The sequence below is a fragment of the Peromyscus maniculatus genome, chromosome 23 (assembly GCF_049852395.1).
Source record: "Peromyscus maniculatus bairdii isolate BWxNUB_F1_BW_parent chromosome 23, HU_Pman_BW_mat_3.1, whole genome shotgun sequence".
Taxonomy (NCBI): domain Eukaryota; kingdom Metazoa; phylum Chordata; class Mammalia; order Rodentia; family Cricetidae; genus Peromyscus; species Peromyscus maniculatus.
Genome location: NC_134874.1, coordinates 46,423,545 through 46,448,766, shown reverse-complemented (window position 1 = coordinate 46,448,766; position 25,222 = coordinate 46,423,545). Strand labels below are relative to the sequence as shown.

Here is a 25,222-nt window from a genome sequence, read left to right as displayed (position 1 = left end):
AAAACATTGGAGAGAGAAAACATCTATGTCCCTTGGAAGCAATGACACTGACATGTGTACTATCCCATGAACTCATCTATACCCCCATACCATTGATTGAATCCTTTGAACCACATTCCACCCAAGCGGTGGTGGCCCATACCTTTAATCCCAGCACTCGAGAGGCAGAGGTAGAGACAGGCGGATCTCTGTGAGTTCAAGGCCAGCCTGGTCTATAAAGTGAGTTCCAAGACAAGCTCCAAAGCTACACAGAGAAACCAAAGAGAAAAAAAGACTCCAGACTCTCTGCATCATATTTATCCCTAAATTAAATGTTACTTCTGTTATCAGCACATATATGTCATATACAGTTTAAAAGTGCAAAAGAGGACTAGAAATGTACATCAGTAGGTAGAGTTATTGCTCACCATGCGCAAGACCCTTTACTTTATCCCAAGCACAAAATAACCAATTGTGGTGCCACCTACCTATAATCTTAGCACTCGAATCTAGAGACAGGAAGATCAGAAGTTCAAGACAGGAGGCTAGAGTGATGGCTCAGTTAAGAGTACTGACTATTCTTCTCGAGGTCGTGAGTTCAATTCCCAGTACCCATATGGTGGCTCACAACTGTCTATAACTGTAGTCCCATGGGATATATTAACCTCTTCTGATATGCAGTGTACTTGCAGACAAAACATCCATATGCATACATAAATATATAAATCTTTTATTTAAAAAGTAAAGGAATTTTTTTTTCCAAAAAACAGTTCAAGGTAATCCCTAGCTACACGATTTCAAGCAAGCCAGGGCTACATGACACCATGTCTTGGGGCAGATGTTGGTGAACACAAATGGCTTACATTGAAAAATCTTGTGTCTTCATTCAATCCACTCTGCCCCACCACCAGCTGACTCCATCTTCCTGCTTCCACCTCCAAAATGTAGATACTCCCAAGGCAGTTGCTACCATGTAACTCTGATACTTCTCTCTTCTGCTGCTGCTCTGTCTTAAGAAGCAACCTTGCTCATTGAGACAGCAGCTCTCAGAGACTCGGGGTCCCAAAAAGCGCATTTCATAGACATTTTTGTAAACAGACACTTGTATGGCACCCACTCACCAGAAACTGTATTTATATGTCTTCAATCCTCAGGAGACCTGTAGGAAGTGTCAAGGACTCTGGAAAGAGCATAATGGCCTTACCTGTGAGGAGCTGGCAGAAAAGGATGACATCAAGTACCGGACATCTATGTGAGTAATGTGATTGCTGAACTGGCCCTGCAAGGAGCAGAGGGTTCTATGGGAAGTACCAGCTTGAGCCACCCCTGCACAGAGGAATCCTTGGCAGGACCCTAACCCCAGAGCCTATATCTTTGTTTCTACAACCTATAGCTATTCAAATGTCAGGTGGTACTATGGAATGTCTGGCTTGTATGTGTTTGATAAAAATCAAGCACTCACTTCTCCTTACTGTCTATCCAGTAAGTAGGTATAACAGGTCTTCATATATTTTACGTACCAACCACATTTTACATACCTCCCTCCCTATCTCCTGCTCCCACAACACCTCACCCCCTCCTCAGAAAGAGTAAGGCATGCCTTGGGAAGTCAACAAAGTCTGGCATACCAAGTTTGGGTGGGCCCAAGCCTGTCCCCACTGCATCAAGGCTGAGCAAGGTATCCCACTGTAGGGTTCCAACAAAAGCCAGTTCATGCACTGGGGATAAATCCTGGTCCCACTGCCAGGGGCCCCACAAACAAATCAAGCCACACAACTGTAACCCACATTCAGAGGGCCTAGTTTAGTCCCATGCAGGTTCCCCAGCTGTCAGTCCAGAGTCCGTAAGTTCTCACTAGCTTGGGTCAGGTGTCTCTGGTTTTCTCCATCATAATCTTGACAGCCCTCACACACACACACACACACACACACACACACACACACACACACACACACACACACACACCTTGCTCATATAATCCCTCATCCCTGAAATTTCTAAATGTTAACATATGAAAATGCAGTCACTTAAGTGCTACAGAAGTCTGTTCCTTTCATAAAGAATCCAGCTTTGCCAGGCTGGTGAACTGTGTCCCATTAGGTCACACTGACTCCCAATATGTGGTGGTATCCTGTGCGTAGTTGTGTATAGGAAAGGAGGAAGGAGATAGGTTATTAGGCAGGCAGCTTTTCCTCAAGGAAACAGCCTGGCACTGTATATGGCCTGGAGGTAGATGACTTCATTTTCAGCTTAAATATGTAGAATGGGCATGGGAGTTTGTTGCTTAGAAGATGAAGTAGAGAACATTTGGGGCAGTTAGCAGTCTCTGGGTCTGCATTACCAATAGGTCCTATTGTCCTCACTTTGCAGTTGAGACAAGGAAAACACACGTAGCATAACCACTGTCACATGGGTAGTAAGTAGCATAGCATGGATTTGAACGCATGTGGCTTCTGGTTGTTCTCTGTGTCTTAACTTTGGTAGGTTCCAGGATGTTCTCCTTGCAGATGACAAAGGAACCTTATGAATATGTTCAAAGTTAAGGCCCTTCCTTGAGGTGGGGAAATTCTCAGTGAACTCCTGATTGGGAGTTCTTGACTAGAATGCCTTTCCTGGAAGTAGTCAGACAAGAGATGCTTTGATTGTGGGCTTTTGTAAACATGAGGACTTGACCTCCCATTGCTGCCTTTAAAGCTGGAGGGAGGAGCCCTGAGCCAAGGAGTGAGGTAGCTTCTAAAAGCTAAGAGCAACCCTTACCTTGGAGCCCCCAAAGAATTGGAGACCTTGATCCGCTAACAGCCCAGCTATGCAGCCAGTAGGCCATGGATATTTCTTAGAGAAACTGGTTGTTTTAAAGTAGGCATTCCTGTTCTGTTTCGGTTTTGGGGTGTTTTGTTTTGTTTTTCTGATAGCCCTGGACAAAGTATGCAGAACTTTGTCAAGCTTGGCAGTTCCTAGATCAACAAACCTATCAGAGTGGACCATCCAGTACAATGTCTATCAGTTCTAGAACCCAAAAGTGCCTCCCCAGTACGCTTCACTGTACGTGGAAGAGGGTGGAGATACACAGCACTCCCTTGCTTTTGGGAAGGCTGTCCTGAGGCAGACCTGGCTTCCCAACCACTAGAACTTTGTAGAGATGGCACACGCCACTGTCCCATATCAGTGCATTCTAGATCACCTGCTGCTTCTATTCATCAGGTCAGATCTGTCTGTGTGTCACTTGAGTCACAGACTGGTATATTGTCTTGGTGGGTGACAAATAAGATCCTTGTCAGCTGCTATTCTCTAGCATTGAACAAAAGAATAAAAGCATTTTCCATATCAGTAGCTATGTGCCAGTTGCCAGGAGCTTTTTATTGTGCAGTAAGAATAGCATCTGGAAGAGCAGCTGCAGCTACTCAGTACCTGATGAGGCATCTGCAGCATACCTGACATACTGCTCTCCTAGGCCCATTCTTCTGTGCCTCCAATGACCTGGGGGATCCTGCTTGTTGCCAAGTAGCAAAAATAAGAAAGCTCAAGGTGTACACAGGGAAATGCTATGAGGTCTGGGTACCCTGGCAAGACACTATTCTGACCTGGGTATGGTGGCACAGGCCTATAATCCCAGCACTTAGGAGCCTAAGGCTGGAAGAGTAGTTTGAGTCTACACTAGGTTACTGAGTAAGACCCTGTTTCAAAAATATAGACATACACACACACACACACACACACACACACACACACACACACACACACACAGCAAAACTGTGTAGAAGGCTAGGTGTAGAACTTACATTAGGCTTTGGGTATAATTGAGTGTTTCTCTTAAAGATTCATGTACTAGAAGCTTTGCCCCTAATGTTGAGGCAGCAGGACCTTTAAGAAGTGGGAACTCTTGGGATGGTGTATACCTTTAATCCCAGCACAGGCAGAGACAGGCAGATCTTTGTGAGTTCAAGGCCAGCCTGGTCCACAGAGCAAGTTCCAGGACAGTGAAGGCTACACAGAGAAACCCTGTGGGGGGGGAGACTACCCTTGGACAAGATTAATGTTTCTCTCACAGAACCAAAGTCATCCCATTAGAACAGACTGTTTAAAAAGAGTAAGTTTGCCAGGTGGTAGAGGCACACACCTTTAATCTCAGCCCTCAGGAAGCAGAGGCAGGTGAATCTCTTGAGTTCCAGGACAGCCAGGGCTATACAGAAAAATCCTGTCTCGAACCTACCCCACCCCCTAAAAAAGGCAGTAAACTGAAACTGAGGCTGGGGAATGTGGCTCAGAGTACTTGCTATTGTATGCAGGGAAAAGCAGGAGGACCTGCCTAGAGGTCAAAACTAGCCTTGGCTGTATAGTGAGAAGACAGTCTCACAAAACTGCAAATTTACCAAAAAGAAAAAGCCCTGCATGATGGTGCATACCTGTTATCCCAGCCATAGGGAGACAGAGGCAAAGAAAATGACAAATTCAAGACCAGCCCTACGTAGACCCTCTCAACTGAAGATGAGAAATAAACGTGATCTCTACTGAGTGTTTCCCTGCTATGAGCCATTCACCTCAAGATTGTCACCACAACCCAGTAGATGTCAATTTGTTCTTGAACTTTTGGAACTATGAACTAAATAAACTTTTTTAGTTTGTAATTGCCTAGACCCAGGTAGTTTGTTAGAGCAGTGTGAATCCGAGTAAAATACACCTTAACTTTGTAATGATGAAAGCTATGGTAGCTTTTTTTTAATGTTTTTTTATATGTATAGATATTTACCTCTGTGTGTGTGTGTGTGTGTGTGTGTGTGTGTGTGTGTGTGTGTGTGTACACCTGTGCATGCCTGCTACCCAAGAAAGTCATGAGAGGGCTTTGGATCTCCTAGAACTGGAATTTTGGATGGTTGTGAATCAAAATGTAGGTGCTAGAAATCAAACCCAGTATCTTCTGCAATAACAAGTGTTCCTAACCACCGAACCATCTTTCCAGCCCCATCTACTTTTTAAAAAATTTACTTTCTCTATCTTACGAAAATATTTAAGCATCCAACTGGTGGTGCAGCTCTGCTTAGATATGTGAGGCTTAGTGGGATACTCAGTAACACAAATTTCAGGTGTCCACAGTAGAAATACTAGTGAATAAACACCCAGTGGTTATCGGCATTTTGCCATACTTGCTTTGTCTGTCTGTTGTGCTTGTTTAAAGCCCTGTGTATTTTCAAGCAAATCTGTCCTTGGAATCATGTGTTTCAGCCCTAAGTACTTAGCTTTTAGCTTTTGCCCCTGTCATCATTAACAAAATTTGGCAGTAAGTCCGTGATGTCTCTTGCCAGATAGAGGTCCCCCATCAGATCTGGTCCGTAGAAGGTCTGCTTTTCCCATGAGCTCACCACAGAGCCCCTATGGCCCCAGACCCACAGTCTTCCCATCTCTGCCTTCCCAGTGCTGGCACAGCATACCATGTTGGTGACTTCTGACCTGCAAAATACCTTCTGACATTGACTGCTTTCTCACGGTCTTATCAAACTTCTTCTCTCCTTATATGTCCTGGCTTAGAGTCAGGTCTGAAGTGTCATTGTCAGGTGACTTTAGGAGTGAGAAGATTTCCCAGAGGAGCTGAGCTATTTAGTGTCCATCTGGCCCACCATCAGATGCTCCTAAACAACATTGTTAGGTCCAGACACCTTGGAGTTGATGGCTACTTGGTGAGTAGCTATAGTAGAAAATAGGCTAGGGTTAAAAAAGAGCTAGGCAGGGTGGCCTACACCCATAGTCCCAGCATTCGAGAAGTGAAAGCAACAAGATCAGAAGTTGTGTGGTGCATACTGTTAATCCCAGCACTCAGGAGGCAGAAGCTAGAGGATCTCAGTGAGTTCCAGGGCAGCTTGGTCTACAGAGTAAGATGCAGCTAGAACTACACAGAAAAACATTCTCAAAAAGAATAAATAACTTGTGAACTTTTCCTGGAGATATGGGAGTAGACATCTACTCACCCTAGAAAGGACCAACTTAGGAAACAAATAAATTTATTGGGCTTGCTTATACACAGGGGTAATCCCCAAACAGCCATCCCACCAAAAGTCTCACCTGAGAAGCTACTTCCTACAGCTGCATAAATGAATTCCATCCCTTCAGTTAGGCTTCTCTCCTCTATATACTTTTTCTATTTTGTTTTATGAGACAAGTTCTCTCTATATAGCCCTGGCCAACCTTAAACTTGCAGAGATCCTCCTGCTTCTTCATCCCCTGGGCTGGAATTAAAGATGTGTGCCACCACACCTGGTTCCTGTATACTCTTACAACTCCCAAGACTATTTGCAGTGTGGGCAGAATTACATAGAGATTAGAGAAAGGTGGAGGAGGGGAGCTGAAATCTCGGTTAGCATCCTCTGTGGGTATTCACAGCTACCAGATGAAAATAGTGGCAGCTGCTATGCTCAGAGGACAGCTTTCTTTCTTTTTTTTTTTTTTGGGGGGGGGGGATGGTAAGACATCCCTGGCTTTCCTGGAACTTTCTATGTGCATCAGCCTGCCTCTACCTCCAGAGCATTGGATTTAAAGTTGTACATCACCATGCCTAGCAAAGGACAGTAGTCTATAATAGAACCTCAAGTATTCCATATTATACAATGAACTGAAGACCAAAATGGACTAGGAAAGACTCTCAAAAAAAGGGGGGGGAAAGAAAAAAGAAAACCACTGCAGTAGTCCAAACTACAGTTAATAGAGCCTCAAGGGATCATGACACTGAAAGGGGGGGCGTGGGTTTGGTGGTGGTGGTGAGAGTGGTATGTTTTGTTTTGTTTGCTTATTTGTTTGTTTGTTTGTTTGTTTTGAGATGGGATCTGTACATAGCCCTGTCTATTTGGAACTGGCTATATAGAACAGGCTGACCTTGAACTCTCTAGATCTAGATCTGCCTGCCTGTGCTTCCTGAGTGTTGGGACTAAAGGTGGATACCACTGTGCCTGGCAGATTTAGGAAATCTTTAAAGAGGTAAATTGGCAGGATAGATGGGAATGTGAAAGAAGATGGATTCAATAATGATTCTCAGGATTCCAGCTTGAGTGACTAAACCATCCTGCCTAACAAAATCAGGGTCATGGAGTAAAGTAAAGGTTTCACATGTGAACACAGGTAATCAGCCTGATGACTCATCAGAGTTTTTTTTCTTTTAAAAAAAATATTAATACACTCAAAGGAAAATGATGCTGCTAAAAAAGGTTGTGTATGGAGCTGAAAAAAAAAGTACACCCTTCACACTTAAGCAACAATTAGCTTGGCAGGAGCTGCCAGAGGCAAACCTTGGACTGAACAGCCTCCCCGTGAATTTTGTTTATAGGATTAAAGACAGACCTAGTTGCAGCAGCCTTAGACCTATGAGGCTGTATGAATGCCAAGGGGACTAGGGTGCCACACTTCAGATCAATCTGAGAGGGCCTTAGGCTTCCACTGTGACCATGCAAATGATACATAAAGGCAAGTGGGAGCTAAAAGTAGCCTTGCTAGGTGGAAGGAATGCAGAGTCAGAACCAGCCAGCAGGGATCAGGACAACAGTTTTTCCTTTTTTCTATGTGTTTGGCTCCAGGACTTAAAAATCTCTCTCAGTTCCAGCACTGATCACTAATCATCACCCCACACAATAGAAAATAAAATACTTAGGAAAGAGCTTGTTAAAGTCTCCTAACTGCCAAACCTGCAAGAAGCAGTCTGATTTATAATTTCCACGTACAGTATTTAAAATATCCAATTTTCAGCAATAATTTACAAGGCATTCAAAGAAACTAGGGAAGTGTGGACTATTCACAGGAGGAAAAGCTGTGGACAGAGTTATACATATCCTTAAAATCTTTTGTCTTGCCAGGCGGCAGTGGTGCACACCTTTAATCCTAGCACTTAGGAGGCAGAGCCAGGCACATCTCTGTGAGTTTGAGGCCAGCCTGGTCTACAGAGCAAGATCCAGGACAGGCACCAAAACTACACAGAGAACCCCTGTCTAAAAAAAAAAAAAAAAAAAAAAAAACTTTTGTTTTTGTCAGAGAGTAAAAAAGAAGCCATGGACAGAAGAAACTAGTTCTACGGTGAGTGAGCAAGTGGAATATCATAATAAAAGATTATGGAAAGACACCATTGAAAATTACAAGAGCGGGTTGGGGATTTAGCTCAGTGGTAGAGCGCTTGTCTAGCAAGCACAAGGCCCTGGGTTCGGTCCTCAGATCTGGAAAAAAAGAAAAGAAAGTTACAAGAGCTACAGTGAAAAAATATGAAAATGTAATAACAGATTTGAGCAAAAGAATGAGTCAGAGAGGGCTAGTGATATAACGAAATTAGTAAATGGTCTACTTGTTATACACAAAGCCCTAAGTTGAATTCTCAGCACTTCATAAAACTGGCTACAATGGTACATGCCTATTCTAGCAGCTGTCAACACTGGAGGATCAGGAGTTCAAGGTCATCTTCAGCTAAATAGGAAATTTGAGGCCTGCATTAGATTTCCTCTCAAAAGAAAAGAGGGGCTCAAGAGATGGCTCACTGGTTAACAACATTGGCTATTCTTTCAGATGACCCAAGTTTGGTTCCCAGCATCCACATGGCAGCTCACAACTGTAACTCCAGTTCAGAGATGATCCAAGGCCCTCTTCTGGCCTTTGAGGGCACTGTTATACAAGTGGTACACTTCCATATGTGAAGGCAAGATACTCATCTACATTTTTAAAAAAATAATAATTAAAGAAAATAATGAGCCTGGTTTAGTGATACCATGCCTTTAATCCAAGCACTCAGGAGGTAGAGGCAGGTGGATCTCTGAGTTCGAGGCCAGCCTGGTCTGCATAGCATAGTGAGTTCTAGGACAGCCAGAGCTACATAGTGAGACCCTGTTTTTTTTTGGGGGGGGGCGGGATTAGATTATTGAAGATTGCTGAATTGACATCACCCAGTTGGAAAAATGGAGAGAGAAAAAACAGAAAAGGAATGAACAGATCCTAAGGGACCTGTGGCACGTTATATGCTATATTCCTATTTAAAGGTACAAAAAGGGATCAGAGAAAACACTTGAAGAAAGAATGGGTAAAAACTTCTCAGATTTAAGGACATGAATAAAGGTTTAAAAAAAGACAAGACACATGAATGAAAGTCAAACTGCCAAAGGTCAAGAACAAGTAGAGAAGCGTTTTGGTTTTGGTTTGAGGGAGTATTCATTTTTAGTTCATTCTCAATACTAGAAATTTAGCATAAGGTCTTACACATGCCTGGCAAGTGCTCTCCCACAGAGCTAGTCGCAGACCAAATAGAAATCTTGAATGCAGCTAGAAAATCTAGTCCAACCCAAAGATAGATAATTTCAATAGGTATTTCTTTAAGAAAATGAGGAAGTGATACAGTCACTAGAGTGTTCGATTGTATTAGTCATCAGAGAAATACAAGTTAAACCTTAGCAAAGTAACTGTTAGGGTAGCTACAGGCAAAATGATTCTGGGTAAGTGTGGGAGGAGTGGTATGTATTGAATATGTGCATATTTGTCTTCTTAGTCACTCTTCAGCTCTTTGTTGTTGTTTTGAAAACTATTTTATTTGGACTGGAGAAATGCCTCAGCATTTAAGAGCACTTATTACTCTTGGTCTTAGTCAGGGTGACTATTGTGATGAAACACCGTGACCAAAGCAACTGGGGGAGGGAAGGGTGTATTTGGCTTTCGCTTCCACATTCATAGTCCATCCATCACTGAAGAAAGTCAGGATAGGAACTCCAGCAGGGCAGGAACCTGGAAGCCAGAGCTGATGCAGAGGCCATGGGGAGAAGAGGCGGGGAGATGCTGCTTACTGGCTTGCTCTTCATGGCCTGCTCAACCTGCTTTATAGAACCTAGGACCACCAGTCCAAAAATGGCACCACCCACCATGGGCTGGGCCCTCCCCATCAATCACTAATTAAGAAAATGCCATACAGATGGGTCTTAGGGAGGCATTTTTTCAATTGAGGTTCCCTCCTCTCAGATAACTCTAGTTTGTGTCAAGTTGATATAAAATGAGCCAGCACGCTCTTGCAGAAGACCCAGGTTCATTTCCCAGCACCTACCTGGTGGCTCACAGCCATCTATAACTCTAGTCCAAGGGGATAAGACATTCTTTTTTTTAGCTTCGTGGGCACCAAGCATATACATGTTTTTTTTGCACACACATAGGTATAGACAGAACACTCATACAAAGATTGAGTTAAAAGCCATTTAAGGGGTTGAGGATTTAGCTCAGTGGTAGAGTGCTTGCCTAGCTAAGCGCAAGGCCCTGTGTTCGATCCTCAGCTCTGGGGGAAAAAAAAACCCATTTAAAAAATATTTATTTGCTGAGCATAGTGGGCACACCTTTAATTCCAGTGCTAAGGAGACACAGGCAGGTGGATTTCTGTGATTTAGAAGTCAGTCTGGCCTACATAGCAAATTCCAGGCCAGCCAAAACACAAAATGAGACCCTGTCTGTGTTTCTCTTTTGGGTTTTTTTTTTTTTGTTGTTTTAATAGAAAAACATTTTTTTATTTATTTTTCTATTATCAGCTTGATACAGTATAAATTCTTATCCTAATAGTGAAATGTTTCATTGAGGCTTGCCCAGTAATTGAGTAAAACCAAAACTTATAAGCCACAGTCATCCTAGGGTCCCCCCTGCTATAGAGCCTCCCTGGTTCTGTAGGTTAGAGTCTGATTGTTCTTTGCTTTATATCTAGAATCCACTTATGAGTGAGTACATACCATGTTTATCCTTCCGGGTTTGGGTTACCTCACTCAGATTGATATTTTCTAGTTCTATCCACTTGCCTGAAAATTTCATGCTGTCATTGTTTTTCTCTGCTGAGTAAGTACTCCATTGTGTATATGTACCACATTTTCTTAATCCATTCTTCAGTTGATGGGCATCTGGGTTGTTTCCAGGTTCTGGCTGTTACAAATAGTGCTGCAATGAACATAGTTGAACATGTATCTTTGTGGTATGATTGAGCATTCCTTGGGTATATGCCCAAGAGTGGGATGGCTGGGTCTTGAGGTAGTTTGACTCCTAATTTTCTGAGAAACCACCATACTGATTTCCACAGTGGTTGTACAAGTTTACATTCCCATCAACAGTGAAGGAGTGTTCCCTTTGTTCCGCATCCTCTCCAACATTGACTGTCATTAGTATTTTTGATCATAGCCATTCCGACAGGTGTAAGGTGGTATCTCAGAGTCGTTTTGATTTGCATTTCTCTGAAGATTAAGGATGTTGAGCATTTCTTTAAATGTCTTTCAGCCATTTGTGATTCTTGTTTTGTGAATTCTCTGTTTAGCTCTTTAGCCCATTTTTTAATTGGATTGTTCAGTATTTTGATGTCTAGTTTCTTGAGTCCTTTATATACTGTGGAGATCAATCCTCTGTCAGATGTGGGGTTGGTGAAGATCTTTTCCCATTCTGTTGGCTGTCTTTTTGTCTTATTGACCATGTCTTTTGCCGTGCAAAAGCTTCTCAGTTTCAAGAGGTCCCATTTATTAATTGTTGTGCTCAGTATCTGTGCTGTTGGTGTTATATTTAGGAAGTGGTCTCCGGTGCCAATGCATTCAAAGAGTACTTCCTACTTTCTCTTCTATTTAGTTTAGTGTAACTGGATTTATGTTGAGGTCTTTGATCCACTTGGACTTGAGTTTTGTGCATGGTGACAGATATGGATCTATTTGTAATCTTTTACATATTGACGTCCAGTTATGCCAACACCATTTGTTGAAGATACTTTCTTTTTTCCATTGTATAGTTTTAGCTTCTTTGTCAAAAAATCAGGTGTTCATATGTGCATGGATTAATGTCAGGGGTCTTCGATTTGATTCCATTGGTCTGTATGTCGGTTTTTATACCAGTACCAAGCTGTTTTTATTACTACTATAGCTCTATAGTAGAGCTTGATGTTACTGATGGTGATGCCTCCAGAGGTTGCTTTATCATACAGGATTCTTTTAGCTATCTTTGGTTTTTTGTTTTTCCATATGAAGTTGAGTATTTTTCTTTCCAAGTCTGTGAAGAATTGTGTTGGGATTTTGTTGGGGATTGCATTGAGTCTGTAGATTGCTTTTGGTAAGATTGCCATTTTTACTATGTTAATCCTACCTATCCATGAGCATGGGAGATCCTTCCATTTTCTGCTATCTTCTTCAATTTCTTTCTTTAGAGATTTAAAGTTCTTATCAAAAAGGTCCTTCACTTGTTTAGTTAGTGTTATCCCAAGATATTTTATATTATTTGTGGCTATTGTAAAGGGTGATGTTTCTCTGACTTCTTTCTCAGCCCTTTTATCATTTGTGTATAGGAGGGCTGCTGATTTTTTTTTTTTTTTTGAGTTGATCTTGTATCTTGTATTCTGTCACTCTACTGAAGGAGTTTATCAGCTGTAGGAGTTCCCTGGTAGAATTTTTGGGGTCACTTATGTATACTATCATATCATCTGCAAATAGTGAAAGTTTGACTTCTTCCTTTCCAATTTATATCCCTTTGATCTCCTTTTGTTGTCTTATTGCTCTAGCTAGAACTTCAAGTACTATATTAAATCCAAATTTTGTGGAGTACAGGTTTTTGAAGTATGACCTAATGATTCTCTGGATTTCATCGTTGTCTATTGTTATGTCTCCCTTTTCATTTCTGATTTTGTTAATTTAGGTGCTCTCTCTTTGCCTTTTGGTTAATTTGGCTAGGGCTTGTCTATCTTGTAGATTTCTTTCAAAGAACCAACTCTTTGTTTCATTGTTTTTTGGGTTGTTTTTTTTTTTGTTTTGTTTTTGGGTTTTTTTTTGTTTGTTTGTTTTGTATTGTTCTCGGTTTCAATTTCATTGATTTCAGCTCTCAATTTGATTATTTTCTGGCATCTATTTCTCCTGGGTGAGTTTGTTTCTTTTTGTTCTAGAGCTTTCAGTTGTGCTATTATTTCATTGGTATGGGATTGTTCCATCTTCTTTATGTGTGCATTTAGAGCTATGAATTTTCCTCTTAGCATTGCTTTCATAGTGTCCCATAAGTTTGGGTATGTTGTACTTTCATTTTCATTTAATTCTAGGAAATCTTTAATTTCTTTCTTTATTTCTTCCTTGGCCCATTGGTGTTTCAGGTGGGCATTATTCAGTTTCTATGAGATTGTAGGCTTTCTATAATTTTAGTGTCTGCATAACATTTGTCCAGGACCTTCTAACTTTCATAATCTCTATTGAGAAGTCTGGTTACTTGGTCTTTTTCCTTTGTGGCTCCTAATATTTTTTCTTTGTTCTGTATGTTTAGTGTTTTGATTATTATGTGGCCAGGGGACTTTTTTTTTTATCCAGTCTATGTGGTGTTCTATAAGCTTCTTGTATCTTCATAGGTATTTCTTTCTTTAGGAAAGTTAGGAAAGTTTTCTTCTATAATTTTGTTGAATATATTTTCTGTGCCTTTGAGGTGATATTCTTCTTCTATCCCTATTATTCTTAGGTTTGGTCTTTAGTGTTTTCTTTGACAGACGAATCTATTTTCTCTATCGTGTCTTCAATGTCAGAGATTCTCTGTTCCAGCTCTTGCATTCGGTTGGTTATGCTTGCTTCTGTAGTTTTTGTTCGTTTAGTCAGGATTCCTATTTCCAGCATTCCCTCATTTTGTGTTTTCTTTATTGTCTCAATTTCAATTTTCAGATCTTGAATTGTTTCCTTCATCTGCTTAATTACTTTTTCTTGGCTTTCTTTGATTTCTTCCAATTTTTTGATTGTTTTTTCTTCCATTTCTTTAAGGGAATTTTTTTATTTCCTCTTTAATGAAGTTTTTTGTTTCCTCTTTAATGGCGTTTTTTATTTCCTCTTTAAGGGTCTCTATAATCTTCTTAAAGTCATTTTTAGGGTTGGTTTCTTCTGCTTCTTCTGCCTTGGTATGTTCAGGTCTTGCAGGTATAGAATGCCGGTCTGGAGATGGAGGCTTACCTGTTCCCAGTCGGTGTAGTGTAGGATTATGATTCTGGTGATCTGGTTCAGTGGCTGGGCGGTGCCTTCTTTTGTGTTCTCAGGTCGCATTTTGCTCATTTGTCAACTCCTCAGCTGATCTTGTTTCCTCAGACTGCAGACTGTGGGATTCTGAATCCTCTCCTGAATGTATCTCAGCTGAGCAGTTTGTTTAGTAGAGGAATCTCACCAACACCTCCAAGTTGTTGGGTTTTGCAGGATCAGCAGCTAGACCCTGGGTTGGCCTCAGACAGAGTGTTCAGATCTGTTCCCACGGAGATGGCTCCTTCCCCAGGTGCTGGGATTAAAGGCATGTTCCAAGCTCTTAATCTCCTTGCTTTCACTAACTCCTCAGCGGGTAATAGCTCAGTTTTTGGTCTTTATTACGACCGCGTCTCTGCCCCTGCTCTGCCTGCCTCTGTAGTCTTTTGGTTTTTAAGACAGTTTCTCTGTATAGCCCTGGCTATCTTGGAACTCACTTTATAGTGCAGGCTGACCTCGAACTCAGAGATCTGTTTGCCTCTGCCTCCCAAGTGCTGGGATTAAAGGCATGCACCACCACCGCCCAACTAAGACCCTATCTTTTTTTGGTTAGGATTTCCCATTGAACCTAAAACTCATTAATTCAGCAAGACTAGTTAGGCAGCAAACCCCAGGGTTCTTCCTGTATCCACCTCTGCAGTACTGGGCTAAGACACATGTACTGCCACAGTTCTCAATTTAAGTCATGCTTGTATATGGCAAGCACTTTACCAACTGAGCTATTAACCCTATTTCTTAATTATTTTTTTTTCAGAAGTTGTCCTAAGCTAGTTGTGATATGCATTTATAATCCCAGCACTTAAGAGAAAGAGGTAGGTGGGTCCCTGTAAGTTTGAAGTCAGCCTTATCTGCATAGTAAAATCTTGGCCTTGGGGGGTTGGAACCCCAAAGATTACTTCCTATTATCCTTGAGTAGTGACAGAATCATGGGGTGTCAGCTTGCTGCACAGAGGATGTCCCTGAGTCTTCCTGTTGAACATAGCCAGCCTCAGTTAGGCTTCTCTTCCTGTCCTACTTCTGGAAGCACATCCTGTGGGACTCCTTCCTGCCTAGATCACAGTCTTCTTGCTGTATCACTCTAACAAAAGAAGCAGCTATGGCTTCTCAGTTCCATCCAGCAGCACATTCTCGTAGTAGCAGTTCTTGTTTGGCATGAGCCTATTCTTGCCCTTTCTGGTTTGTTTTGTTGTTGTTGTTTTGGTTTTTCAAAACAGGAGTTTTCTGGAGTAGCCCAGACTGGCCTAGAACTCAGATCTGCCTGCCTCTTGTTTCCCAAGTTCTAGGATTGAAGGCATGTGCCACTACATCCTGGCGGAACCTTGAGTCTATGTAGTGAAGCTCTAGGCCAGCCAAGGCTTAGTGAGACCCTGATTCCAAAAAATTAATTAATTGATTAATTGATTAATTAAGCTTGGTCTTTTCAACAAAATGTAGAAATCATCAGTTCTTCTGTTACTTGAACTGGGTGTAAATTCTTTCCAAGTAAAGTTCTACTTTCTTCATTTCAGGCCACTAAAAGACTGGGCCTAAATAAGTAGCAGCCAGTTTTCTAATGCATCTTACTATTTTTAGATACATGGTCTGATGTCTAAGGAGGAAACTGCAGCAGTGTTTAAATATCTGTAGTGCAGTGGAAGCACTTCCTGCCTAGACTCACCTCTTAGATTGCAGCACATCCTGCTGAACTCCCTCACTGGTTCATCTTGTAGCTGGCTACCCTTTGTCTCAGTAGCAAACCTGTTCTGACCCTGCCTCCCTTCCCTCTGCCTTTTGAAGGCCCTCAGTGTAACAGAGAAAGGTGAAAGGTGTTGGTTTATAATTGGGAGCAGCACTGTAAAAACACAACAAGAAGTCACTGGCAAAAAGTCCTCCTTATCAGTTCAGCTGGTTCTAGAAATAGTCTCACTTTAGTCCCAACCCCCAGGCCCACAGCCACTCAGACCCAAATAAACACACAGATGCTTATTAAACTGTTTGGCCTAATGGCTCAGGCTTTTTGTTATCTAGTTCTTACATCTTAAATTAACCCATTTCTATCATTCTATAAGTTGCCACGTGGCTCGTTACTTACTGGTACTTTACACCTTGTTTCTCATGGCAGCAGCTGGTAGCGTCTCCTGACTCAGCCTTCCACTTCCCAGAATTCTCTTCTCTGCTTGTCCTGCCTATACTATACTTCCTGCCTGGCTACCAGCCAATCAGCATTTTATTTATCAGTCAATCAGAGCAACACATTCACAGCATACAGAAAGACATCCCCAGCAGGGAACTGTGTGAGTGTGAACTTTTGACATGCTTTTTCAACAGGGAAGTAGTAGACTGGCCATAGGATTGCTCATTCTCAGGCCAAGTGTTCAGAGGCCCAGGTTGTATAAGGTTTGGCCTCCCAGTTCTTAGGTACTAGCTTTGCGTAAATAAAATTTGGTTTAAGAAGAAGCTGAATTTCTTCTCCATGTTATCAACCTGTAGGATTTCTAGAATGAATAAGTCATTTTTCTAAATGTTAAGTGCCAGGCATTGTGCCAAATATTTGGCTTTGAATCTTACTTGGATTCCAAAAACATCATTAGAACGTTATGCTTTCCCAATTTAAAAGTTAAAAAAAACTGAGTCTCCTGGCAGTTGGGAAATTTATCCAAGGTAATACAGTTGATGGTTCTCAGACTCCAAAACACAGGCCCTTTTCACTGTTTGGGCGTAACCAGAAGACTCAGTCATTACTCGTGGAAAAAAAAATTACATTAATTTCCATATTATTTTTCATTTGCCTTCCCTATCAACTCCAGTTGTTGTCTTTTGTTTTTTGTTTTTTTTTTCTCAGTGAAGAAAAAATGACTGCTGCTCGCATTAGAAAATGCCACAAGTGTGGGACCGGCCTCATCAAATCAGAAGGCTGCAATCGCATGTCTTGCCGCTGTGGTGCCCAGATGTGCTACCTCTGCCGAGTTTCTATCAATGGCTATGACCATTTCTGCCAGCATCCTCGATCTCCAGGAGCCCCTTGCCAAGAATGTTCCAGGTGCTCCCTCTGGACCGACCCCACTGTGAGTAGATACGTGGCAGCCCATGACAGTTCCATGTATGGGAAAACAGCCACACATTTCTTTAATGAAAATATTTTGTATATATGTGACAGGTTCTGACTCATAGAAACATACAAGAAATTACATAGACCAATAACCACAAGAAAAACTGAGGGGCTGGGCGGTGGTTGTGCACGCCTTTAATCCCAGCACTTAGGAGGCAGAGTTCAAGGCCAGCCTGGTCAACAAAGTGAGTTCCAGGACAGCCAGGACTGTTACACTAAGAAAGCATCTCTCGAAAAACCAAAAAAAAAAAAAAGAAAGAAAGAAAGAAAGAAAAACTGAGAATGTCATCAAAAAATATTTATCACAAGATACAACTGGGTGTAGTGGACATGCCTTGTGGCTGTTCTCAGGAGGCTGAGGTAGGAGAATCATTGAGATCTACCAAGAAACAGAGGTGACCCCCATCTCAGAAAAAGTCTTGTGGGCAAACTCCTGGCCTTCTAGGAAATAAACATTTTCTCTGCCATCTGAAATGTTATACAGAGCAATGGAGAGTTACCAGCAACACAGTAGTGCCACCAGAGCCCCACAACTTTCACTAGAAAGAGTGCTGCAGAGTTCTCAGGCGCCTCACAGGGAAACATGACCTCACACGTATAATTCCAGCATTCAGAGGATGAGACACGAGGATTACAAGTTTAAGGCTATTTAGGGGGATTTGGGACCCTATCCCAAAAAATTTAAAAGGAAAGCAAAAACATTGGATGCAGTATCTTGGAGAAATGCAAAGGTAGCTTAATATCAGCAGCATTTTTTCTTTTTGTTTTTTTCAAGGGAGGATTTCTTTATGTATCCCTGGCTGGCCTGGAAATCATTCTGTGGACCAGGCTGGCCTTGAACTTGGAGATCCTCCTGCCTCTGCTTCCTGAGTGCTGGGATTAAAGGTATATGCTGGTGCCACCTCCTTCCCCCCCAGCTTCGTTCTTGATTTAAACTTTAAAAAATAATGTTATGGTGGGCAGTAGTGGCACATTCCTTTAATACCAGTACTTGAGAGGTAGAGGCAGGCGAATCTCTAGTTCCAGGACAGTCATAGCTACAAAGAAGAAACAAACAAAATAATAAATAAAAATAATAATGTTATTAGAATACTTGCCTAGCACACAAGAGGCACTGTGTTCGATGTCCAATACCACAAAAGAATAATATAGGAGACTAAAGAAATGGCTAAGCAATTAAGAGCATGTGTTGCTCTTGCAGAGGACCTGGGTTCAGTTTCTAGTAGCATATTGTGATACATCCCTGGCTCCAGTTTTAGGAAATCTGATGCAGCCTTCTGACCTTCGTGGGCACCAGGAATACATATGGTTTACAGACAAAAATGCAGGCAAAACAGTCATACATATAAGATCTTTTTTTAAAATCTTTTAAATAATAATAGCATTAGCATTAGAAGAATATTTTTATTTGGGCTGGAAATGTAAATCAGTTGTTAGAGTGCTTGCCTGGTATGCATAAAGCCCTGGATTCCATCCCTAGCACCACATAAACCTAGAATATTTGTGCACACCTACACTCCCATCACTGGTAAAGTGAAAGGAAATCACAAGTTCAAAGTCATCTTCAACTACATACAGGTTCCAGGCCCTCCTAGGCTATATGAGACCATCAACCCTGTCTGTCACCAGGTGGCTGGAGAGATGGCTCTGCAGTTAAGAGCACTGGCTACTCTTGTAGAGGATGCATGTTCCATACTCAGCACCTACTTGTTGATTCACAACCTCCTGTAACTCCAGCTCTAGAGGTTCCTATACCCTCCCTGACCTCAGAGGATGCTGTACACATGCAGTATACATACATACATGCAGATAAAACACCCATACGAATAAAATAAGTAAATCTTAAAAAAAAAAAAAAAAAAACAGCCAAACGGTGGTAGCACGCACCTTTCATCCCAACACTCAGAGGCAGAGGTAGGCAGATCTTTATGAGTTCGAGGCCAACCTGGTGTACAGACTGAGTTCCAAGACAGCCAAGACTACACAGAGAAACCCTGTCTCAAAAAAACAAAAAAAAAAAAAGACACCTTTTTCCTCGTCCAGCCTTGATATGAGGGTTTGTGCCTAGTCTTACTGCATTTTGCTATGCCATATTTGTTTGATATCACTGAGAAGCCTACTTTTTTTCTGAAAGGAAATGGAGGAGCAGTGGGGAGGGGGTGGCAACTGGAAGGAGTGGAGGGAGGGAAGGCTGTGGTCAGAATTTTTAAAAAGACACTGTCAGCCGGGCATGGTGGTGCACACCTTTAATCCCAACACTCCAGAGGCAGAAATAGACAGATCTCTGTGAATTCCAGGACAGCCAGAGCTGTTACACAGAGAAATCCTGTGGTGGCAGGCTAGAGAGGCGGGGGACTGGGGGATCCTGTCTCTAAAGAAAAGCTAGGTAGCTATGGCAGTTCACTCCTATAAATCTAGCACTAAGAAGACTGAGGTAAAAGTATTGCCTAGGCTACAGACAGCCTGTCTCAAAAACAACAACAAAAAAAAAAAATGTTAATTATGAAGTGATGACAGATTTATTGATTTCTTCCATTTGGATTTTAGCTTGGTTTTTGAGGCTAAATCTCATATAGCATAGGCTGACCTCCACCTCAAATTTTAGGATTATAGATGTGAGTCATTTCTTCATTCTCTTTTTTTTTTTTTAAGACTTACTCATTTTTATTTTATGTGTGTGAGTGTTTGCCTACATATTTATACATGCACCACTTTTGTGCTTGGTGTCTGCCAAGGCCAGAAGCATGTGCTAGATCCCATGCAACTGGTGTTGCAGATGTTTGTGTGGGTGCTAGGAACTGAATCCCAGTCCTCTACAAAAGCAGTAAGAGAGGCATCTTTGCAGCCTCCATTTCTTCATTTTTAACTAGGCAGTGGTGGCGAAACCAACCTGTTGAGCAGAAAGGCCCTGATACAGTATGAAACAATCTTTCGTGGTTTAATAGTTTCAGACTAGTCAGAGTTAGCCAATATTAGCAAAAGCTAGAGAGGCATCTCCAGGAGACAGCATCTGTATTTAAACCTAAAGGAGACGAAAGGCCACCAGGAAGATAAAATTCAGTCTGTTGTGGCCCAGAAAGAAGGCAGGAGTGGCTCACAGGTACTGAACTGTGACAAGTGAGAAGGTCTGAGTGCCACTGGAGCCCCTACATGGTGTTACAGACTACATTGTCTACTGTACAGTTTGGGAAGGGGACATTAGACAGCTGGGATAGAATACTTGTCCAAACAATAAGAAGTACCTCTAGAAAACCAAGAGGATGACTTTATAGTACAGAAGGTCCAACTTAGGACCAGACTAAGAAAAAACTGGCGTTTGGGCCCATGAGATGACCCACAAAATAGGAAAGAGCTAAATTCCCAGGTTGTCCACTGACCTTCACACATGCCCTGTGACAAGCACAACATCCATAGACAAATAAATAGTTTCTTGTTGTGGGTTTGGGTTTTTTTGTTTTAGTTTTTGTTTTTTGTTTTTTTGTTTGTTTGTTTGTTTGTGTGTGTGTGTGTTGTTTTTTTTTGTTTGTTTGTTTTTGGTTTTGGTTTTTGATTTTTCGAGACAGGGTTTCTCTGCGTAGCTTTGTGCCTTTCCTGGAGCTCACTTGGTAGCCCAGGCTGGCCTCAAACTCACAGAGATCCGCCTAACTCTGCCTCCCGAGTGCTGGTATTAAAGGCGTGTGCCACCACCGCCCGCGCTTAGTTTTTGTTTTTTGTTTTTGTTTGTTCTGTTTTGTTTTGGGGTTTATCTAGACACGGTTTCTTTTTGTAGCCTGGCTGTCTAGGAATTAGCTCTGTGAACCAGGCTGACCTTGAACTCATAGAGATCCACCTGCCTCTGCCTCTAAGTGCTGAGACTAAAGGCGTGCTGCCACCAGCACCCAGCATAAATGATAAAAGTTTTTTAAAAGAATTGTCCAGGAAAGGCGCAAAGCTATACAGAGAAAACTGTCTTGAAGAAAGAAAAAAAAAGAATTGTCAACTTAGGAGCTAGAGAAATGGCTCAGCAGTTAAGAGCACTCAATGCTCTTACAGAGGACCCAGGGTTGGTTCCCAGCTCCTACATCGCAGCTCACAACCATCTATAACTCCAGTTCTATGGAATCCAGCGTCCTTTTCTGGACTCCATAGGCATCAGGAACTAGTGTAGTGCACAGGAATAACATGCAGGTAACACATATGCATAAATAAATTTTGGAAAAAAATAATCATCGCCAGGTGGTGGTGGTGCACGCCTTTAATCCCAGCACTCGGGAGACAGAGCCAAGTGGATCTCTGTGAGTTCGAGGCCACCCTGGTCTACAAAGCGAAATCCAGGACAGGCACCAAAACTACACAGAGAAACCCTATCTTGAAAAAACCAACAAAACAAAACAAAAAAAGAATCGTCAACTTAGATTTAAGTAACATCGAGCCTAAAATAGTGAGAGGGGCCAGTGAAATGGCTCAGTAGATAAAGGAACTTGCTGCTAAGCCTGTGACCTGAGTTTCATGCCAGAAGCCATATGGTAGAAGGAGAGAACCAACTCCTTCAAGTTATCCTCTGACCTCCACATGTGTGTCTCACACACGCACGCACTAAAAATAGCAAAAGCTGATTGTGACTTAGCAGAACAGTTGCCTAGCACATATGGGAGGATCTAGGTTCAGCACCCAAAAATGAAAGAGAAAGTGTCTGTTTAAACAGCTAGAGATACCTTTCTCCCTCTGTGAGTCCAGAAGTGGACAGCCCTGGACTAGAGTAGCAGTTCACTAGGTATCAGTTGCTCCCAGCATTCTGTTTCACTATCTAGGAGCTGGTGTCTTTAGGATCACGTATTGCCAGTGGCTAAAAGGAACAGGAAGCCTATCTAACTCAAGAATGTTAGGCTTCCAGATAGACACTAACTTGTGTTGCCTCTCCTTTGGTTCCATTAGCAGAATCTTAATCCTGTAGCCTTAGTAGCACCAGAGATAGGAACTTTATTTTAGGTCAGGATGGGCCCAAATAATCTCCCTTTGCTCTGGGAGAGACAAATGTTCTGAGTCAACTCAGTTTACTGCTGGAAGAGATGGGTAAGAAAGTGAAAAGAGTTACAGGAAGCTGCCATCTTTCCTGCCTAACCACAGCCTGTTGGAGTTATGATACTGGCATCTAGTACATGTAGATGGCATATTCCTGTCAAAGTTTGCTTCCATTCATAGGAACCATGTTGAGGGATTGGGAAGGTGGCACCATGCACATTGAAGTAACATAACCAGCCTGGGGGTAGCAGTGTACAAAGGGAGTTTGTTGTTGAGATGGGTTCTCACTGTGCTGCCTGTGTGGCCAAGGTAGACTTCAACTTGCAATCCTCCTGCCTAAGCCTTCCAAGTAACTGGAATTGTGGCCACATGCATGTCCCCAGCAAGAAAAGAAATTTGAATGTGTGTCAACTAATATGCTAATGACCAGTTCAGAAAGGTCTACAAAATTGCTCTGTAAAAAGATTGTACATGTAGAACCACATTTTTAAATGGCTCAAACCAAGATGTATTTCATTTTTTTTTTTTTAAGATTTATTTGTTATGTATACAGTGTTCTGTCTGCAGGCCAGAAGAGGGTGCCAGATCTTATTACAGATGGTTGTGAGCCACCATGTGGTTGCTGGGAATTGAACTCAGGACCTCTGGAAAAGCTGCCAGTGTTCTTAACCACTGAGCCATCTCTCCAGCCCATTATGTCATATTTTATATGTGCTCAGATTAGAATAATACAAAGTATGTATGTATGTATGTATGTCAGTTTTCTCCCAAGTATAGAAAAAAATAAATGAAAGATTGACTTATAGGAAAAGAGTTATATGGAGGGCTGGAGAGATGGCCCAGCAGTTAAGAGCACTGGCTGCTCTTCCAGAGGACCCGGGTTCAATTCCCAGCACCCACATGGCAGCTCACAACTGTCTGTAATTCCAGTTCCAGGGGATCTGACACCCTCACACCAATGCACATAAAATAAAGTTAAAAAATATTCTTTAAAAAATTTAAAAAAAAAAAAAAAGAGTTATATGGATAGCTGGGGCCACAGACCAATTACCATAGGGCCAGCTGGTAACCAGAACTGAGGACTGCAGAGCCAGCATGGCATAGTAAGGATGTGGCCTATTTCAGGGGTGGCTGCTCAGCTTAGCACTTAGTGTTTGTTGGTCACATGAGAGGCTGCTTAGAGTTGCCACAGCTTCCAGCTCCCAGAGCTGAAAATCTGTGCCTTAATGTAGAATCTTCTGGTTGTAAAAGTTGGCGTTTACCCAAGTATCTTAAAAACTCTGTTCCAGCCAAGATTCTGTCACCCAAAGCAAAGGCCTTTTTCTACCATTGGTGTGGAAATGTGCAGTATACATATCACTAGAAGCAGCCAGGCCACTAGTTGGCCACTCCAGTAGCCATGGATAGGGTGGTCTTGGAGGTTGACTTAAATATGTGTTTTAAAAAAATCATACCAGCCAGGTGTGGTGGCAAGTTCCAGGATAGGCTCCAAAGCTACACAGAGAAATCTTGTCTCAAACCCCCGCCCCCCCAAAAAAATTCATGCCACCCTCAGAGCCACCACAATAGGAAAGCAGTGACTGTCTGGGAGCCAGGCATGCCTACATCAGTAATGCACTGTTGGGAGCAGATTCCTGTTGCTCATTGTGTCTGTGCTAAGTTGAGGGACCAACCTCACTCAGGAATTATCTGGTCATTCAGCACCCAACCCAATGAAACCTCCAGCAAGCCTATGCTCTATCTCCAAGGGGGTCCATGAAAAAAAACAGAGATTTTGTGGGTAGAAAGTATTATCTTCCCAAATTGCTGGTTGTGGGGAGGCAGCCTACAAAGGAAGGGGGGATACACCTCAAGTAGTTAGGAGATAGGCCTGGTCATTACGCCAACTCCTGCCACCACCTCTCTAGCTTGCATCTCTAGAGGTTCAGGAGGAAATGGAGTCTTTTTCCTAACCTGGGGCTCTTTCTAGAGCTGTACTTCATCTCTACAAACAGCACAATGGGCATTGCCACACAAGACTGGGAGTTTAGCAGACTGGGCTGTGCTTGGAGCCACTGTGTTGCTCACTCCTCCATGGCTCCTTTTCCCCTACATTAAATTCTGTTTTATACCTTGTCTGTCTGCCATAGCAGGTACCTGTCCTTGTTTTCTTGTTGAATTGCCATCTTGTAGCCTAAGGAAGGTTCTGTGGTCAAAGTTTGAAAAGAAGGTCAGGCAGATAGCAGTCTCCCTGATTTCCTCTGAACCATAGTAGAGATTTTGTTCCACTTGTCCCATTCCCATCAAACCAGGGATCAGCCTGGTTTTCTTGATTCTCACCAGGAGATGGATTGAATTCCAACCCAGCATCTGCTGAGTCCTGAGAACACAAAGCCATTCACAATCACCAGAGACAAAGCTTGCACTGTCCTGCTCCCAGCCTCTGCTTCATTAACCAGCAGGCCAGGAAGAAGCTCGCATTGTCAGCAGGGAATTGTTCCTGCACAGCTCGGGGTGAAGAGAAGTTTGAGCCTTTAATGACTAGAGGTGACTTAGGAGCCTGAATGGACTCTGTGCTAAGGGCTCAGATGGTGAATAGTAGTTCTCTTTGTTTGCTACCACAAATACCTTGCCACGAGTATGCCAGAAACAAGTAATGAAGCAAGCTGCCTTCTTTAGGAAGAAGGGAAAACAAGAGCGATGTGGGACAAGGAACACAGCTCAGTAGTAGAGTGCTTGTATAGCTTGTTCAAAGCCCTATGTTCAGACCCCCCAGTACTGCCCAAAAGAGGGGAGAGGCAGGTGTTGATCTGCAGTAGAGAATTGTACAGAGACAGAATCGCAGAGTTGAATATCTGACTAGAGCTGTGTTCACAAGAGCACCACTTGGCAGACTGCTCTAGAATGGTGAGATTGATGACATGTTCTTTAAAAACCTAAGTAAGCAGGGAATATATATATAGCTCAGTGGTTGCCTAGCTTATGGGAGGCCCTGGGTTTAATTCAAAGTACCACCCTCTCCCCAAAAAGCAAAAGAAAATAAGTAAACATTATTAAAGGCTTGACATAGTAATGCATGTCTTTAATCCCTGCACTCACAAGGCAGAAGCAGGCAGGTCTCTGAGTTTGAGGCTGGCCAGAAATAAGACTGATTCTCAAAGTTAAGTAAGTAAGTAAGTAAGTAAGTAAGTAAGTA

General features: G+C 42.3%; 1 protein-coding gene across 18 annotated transcripts in view; it reads left to right on the top strand.

Annotated features, from left to right (window-relative positions):
* Positions 1 to 25,222, top strand: part of Rnf216 (ring finger protein 216) — a 129,636-nt gene that overhangs the window by 92,378 nt on the left and 12,036 nt on the right. For all 18 annotated transcript variants that reach the window (XM_076560806.1, XM_042268311.2, XM_076560801.1 and 15 more), the window contains 2 exons: positions 1,134 to 1,231; positions 16,780 to 17,002. In XM_076560806.1, the coding sequence (XP_076416921.1) occupies positions 1,134 to 1,231; positions 16,780 to 17,002 (321 nt within the window). The remainder of the gene's footprint in view (positions 1 to 1,133; positions 1,232 to 16,779; positions 17,003 to 25,222) is intronic.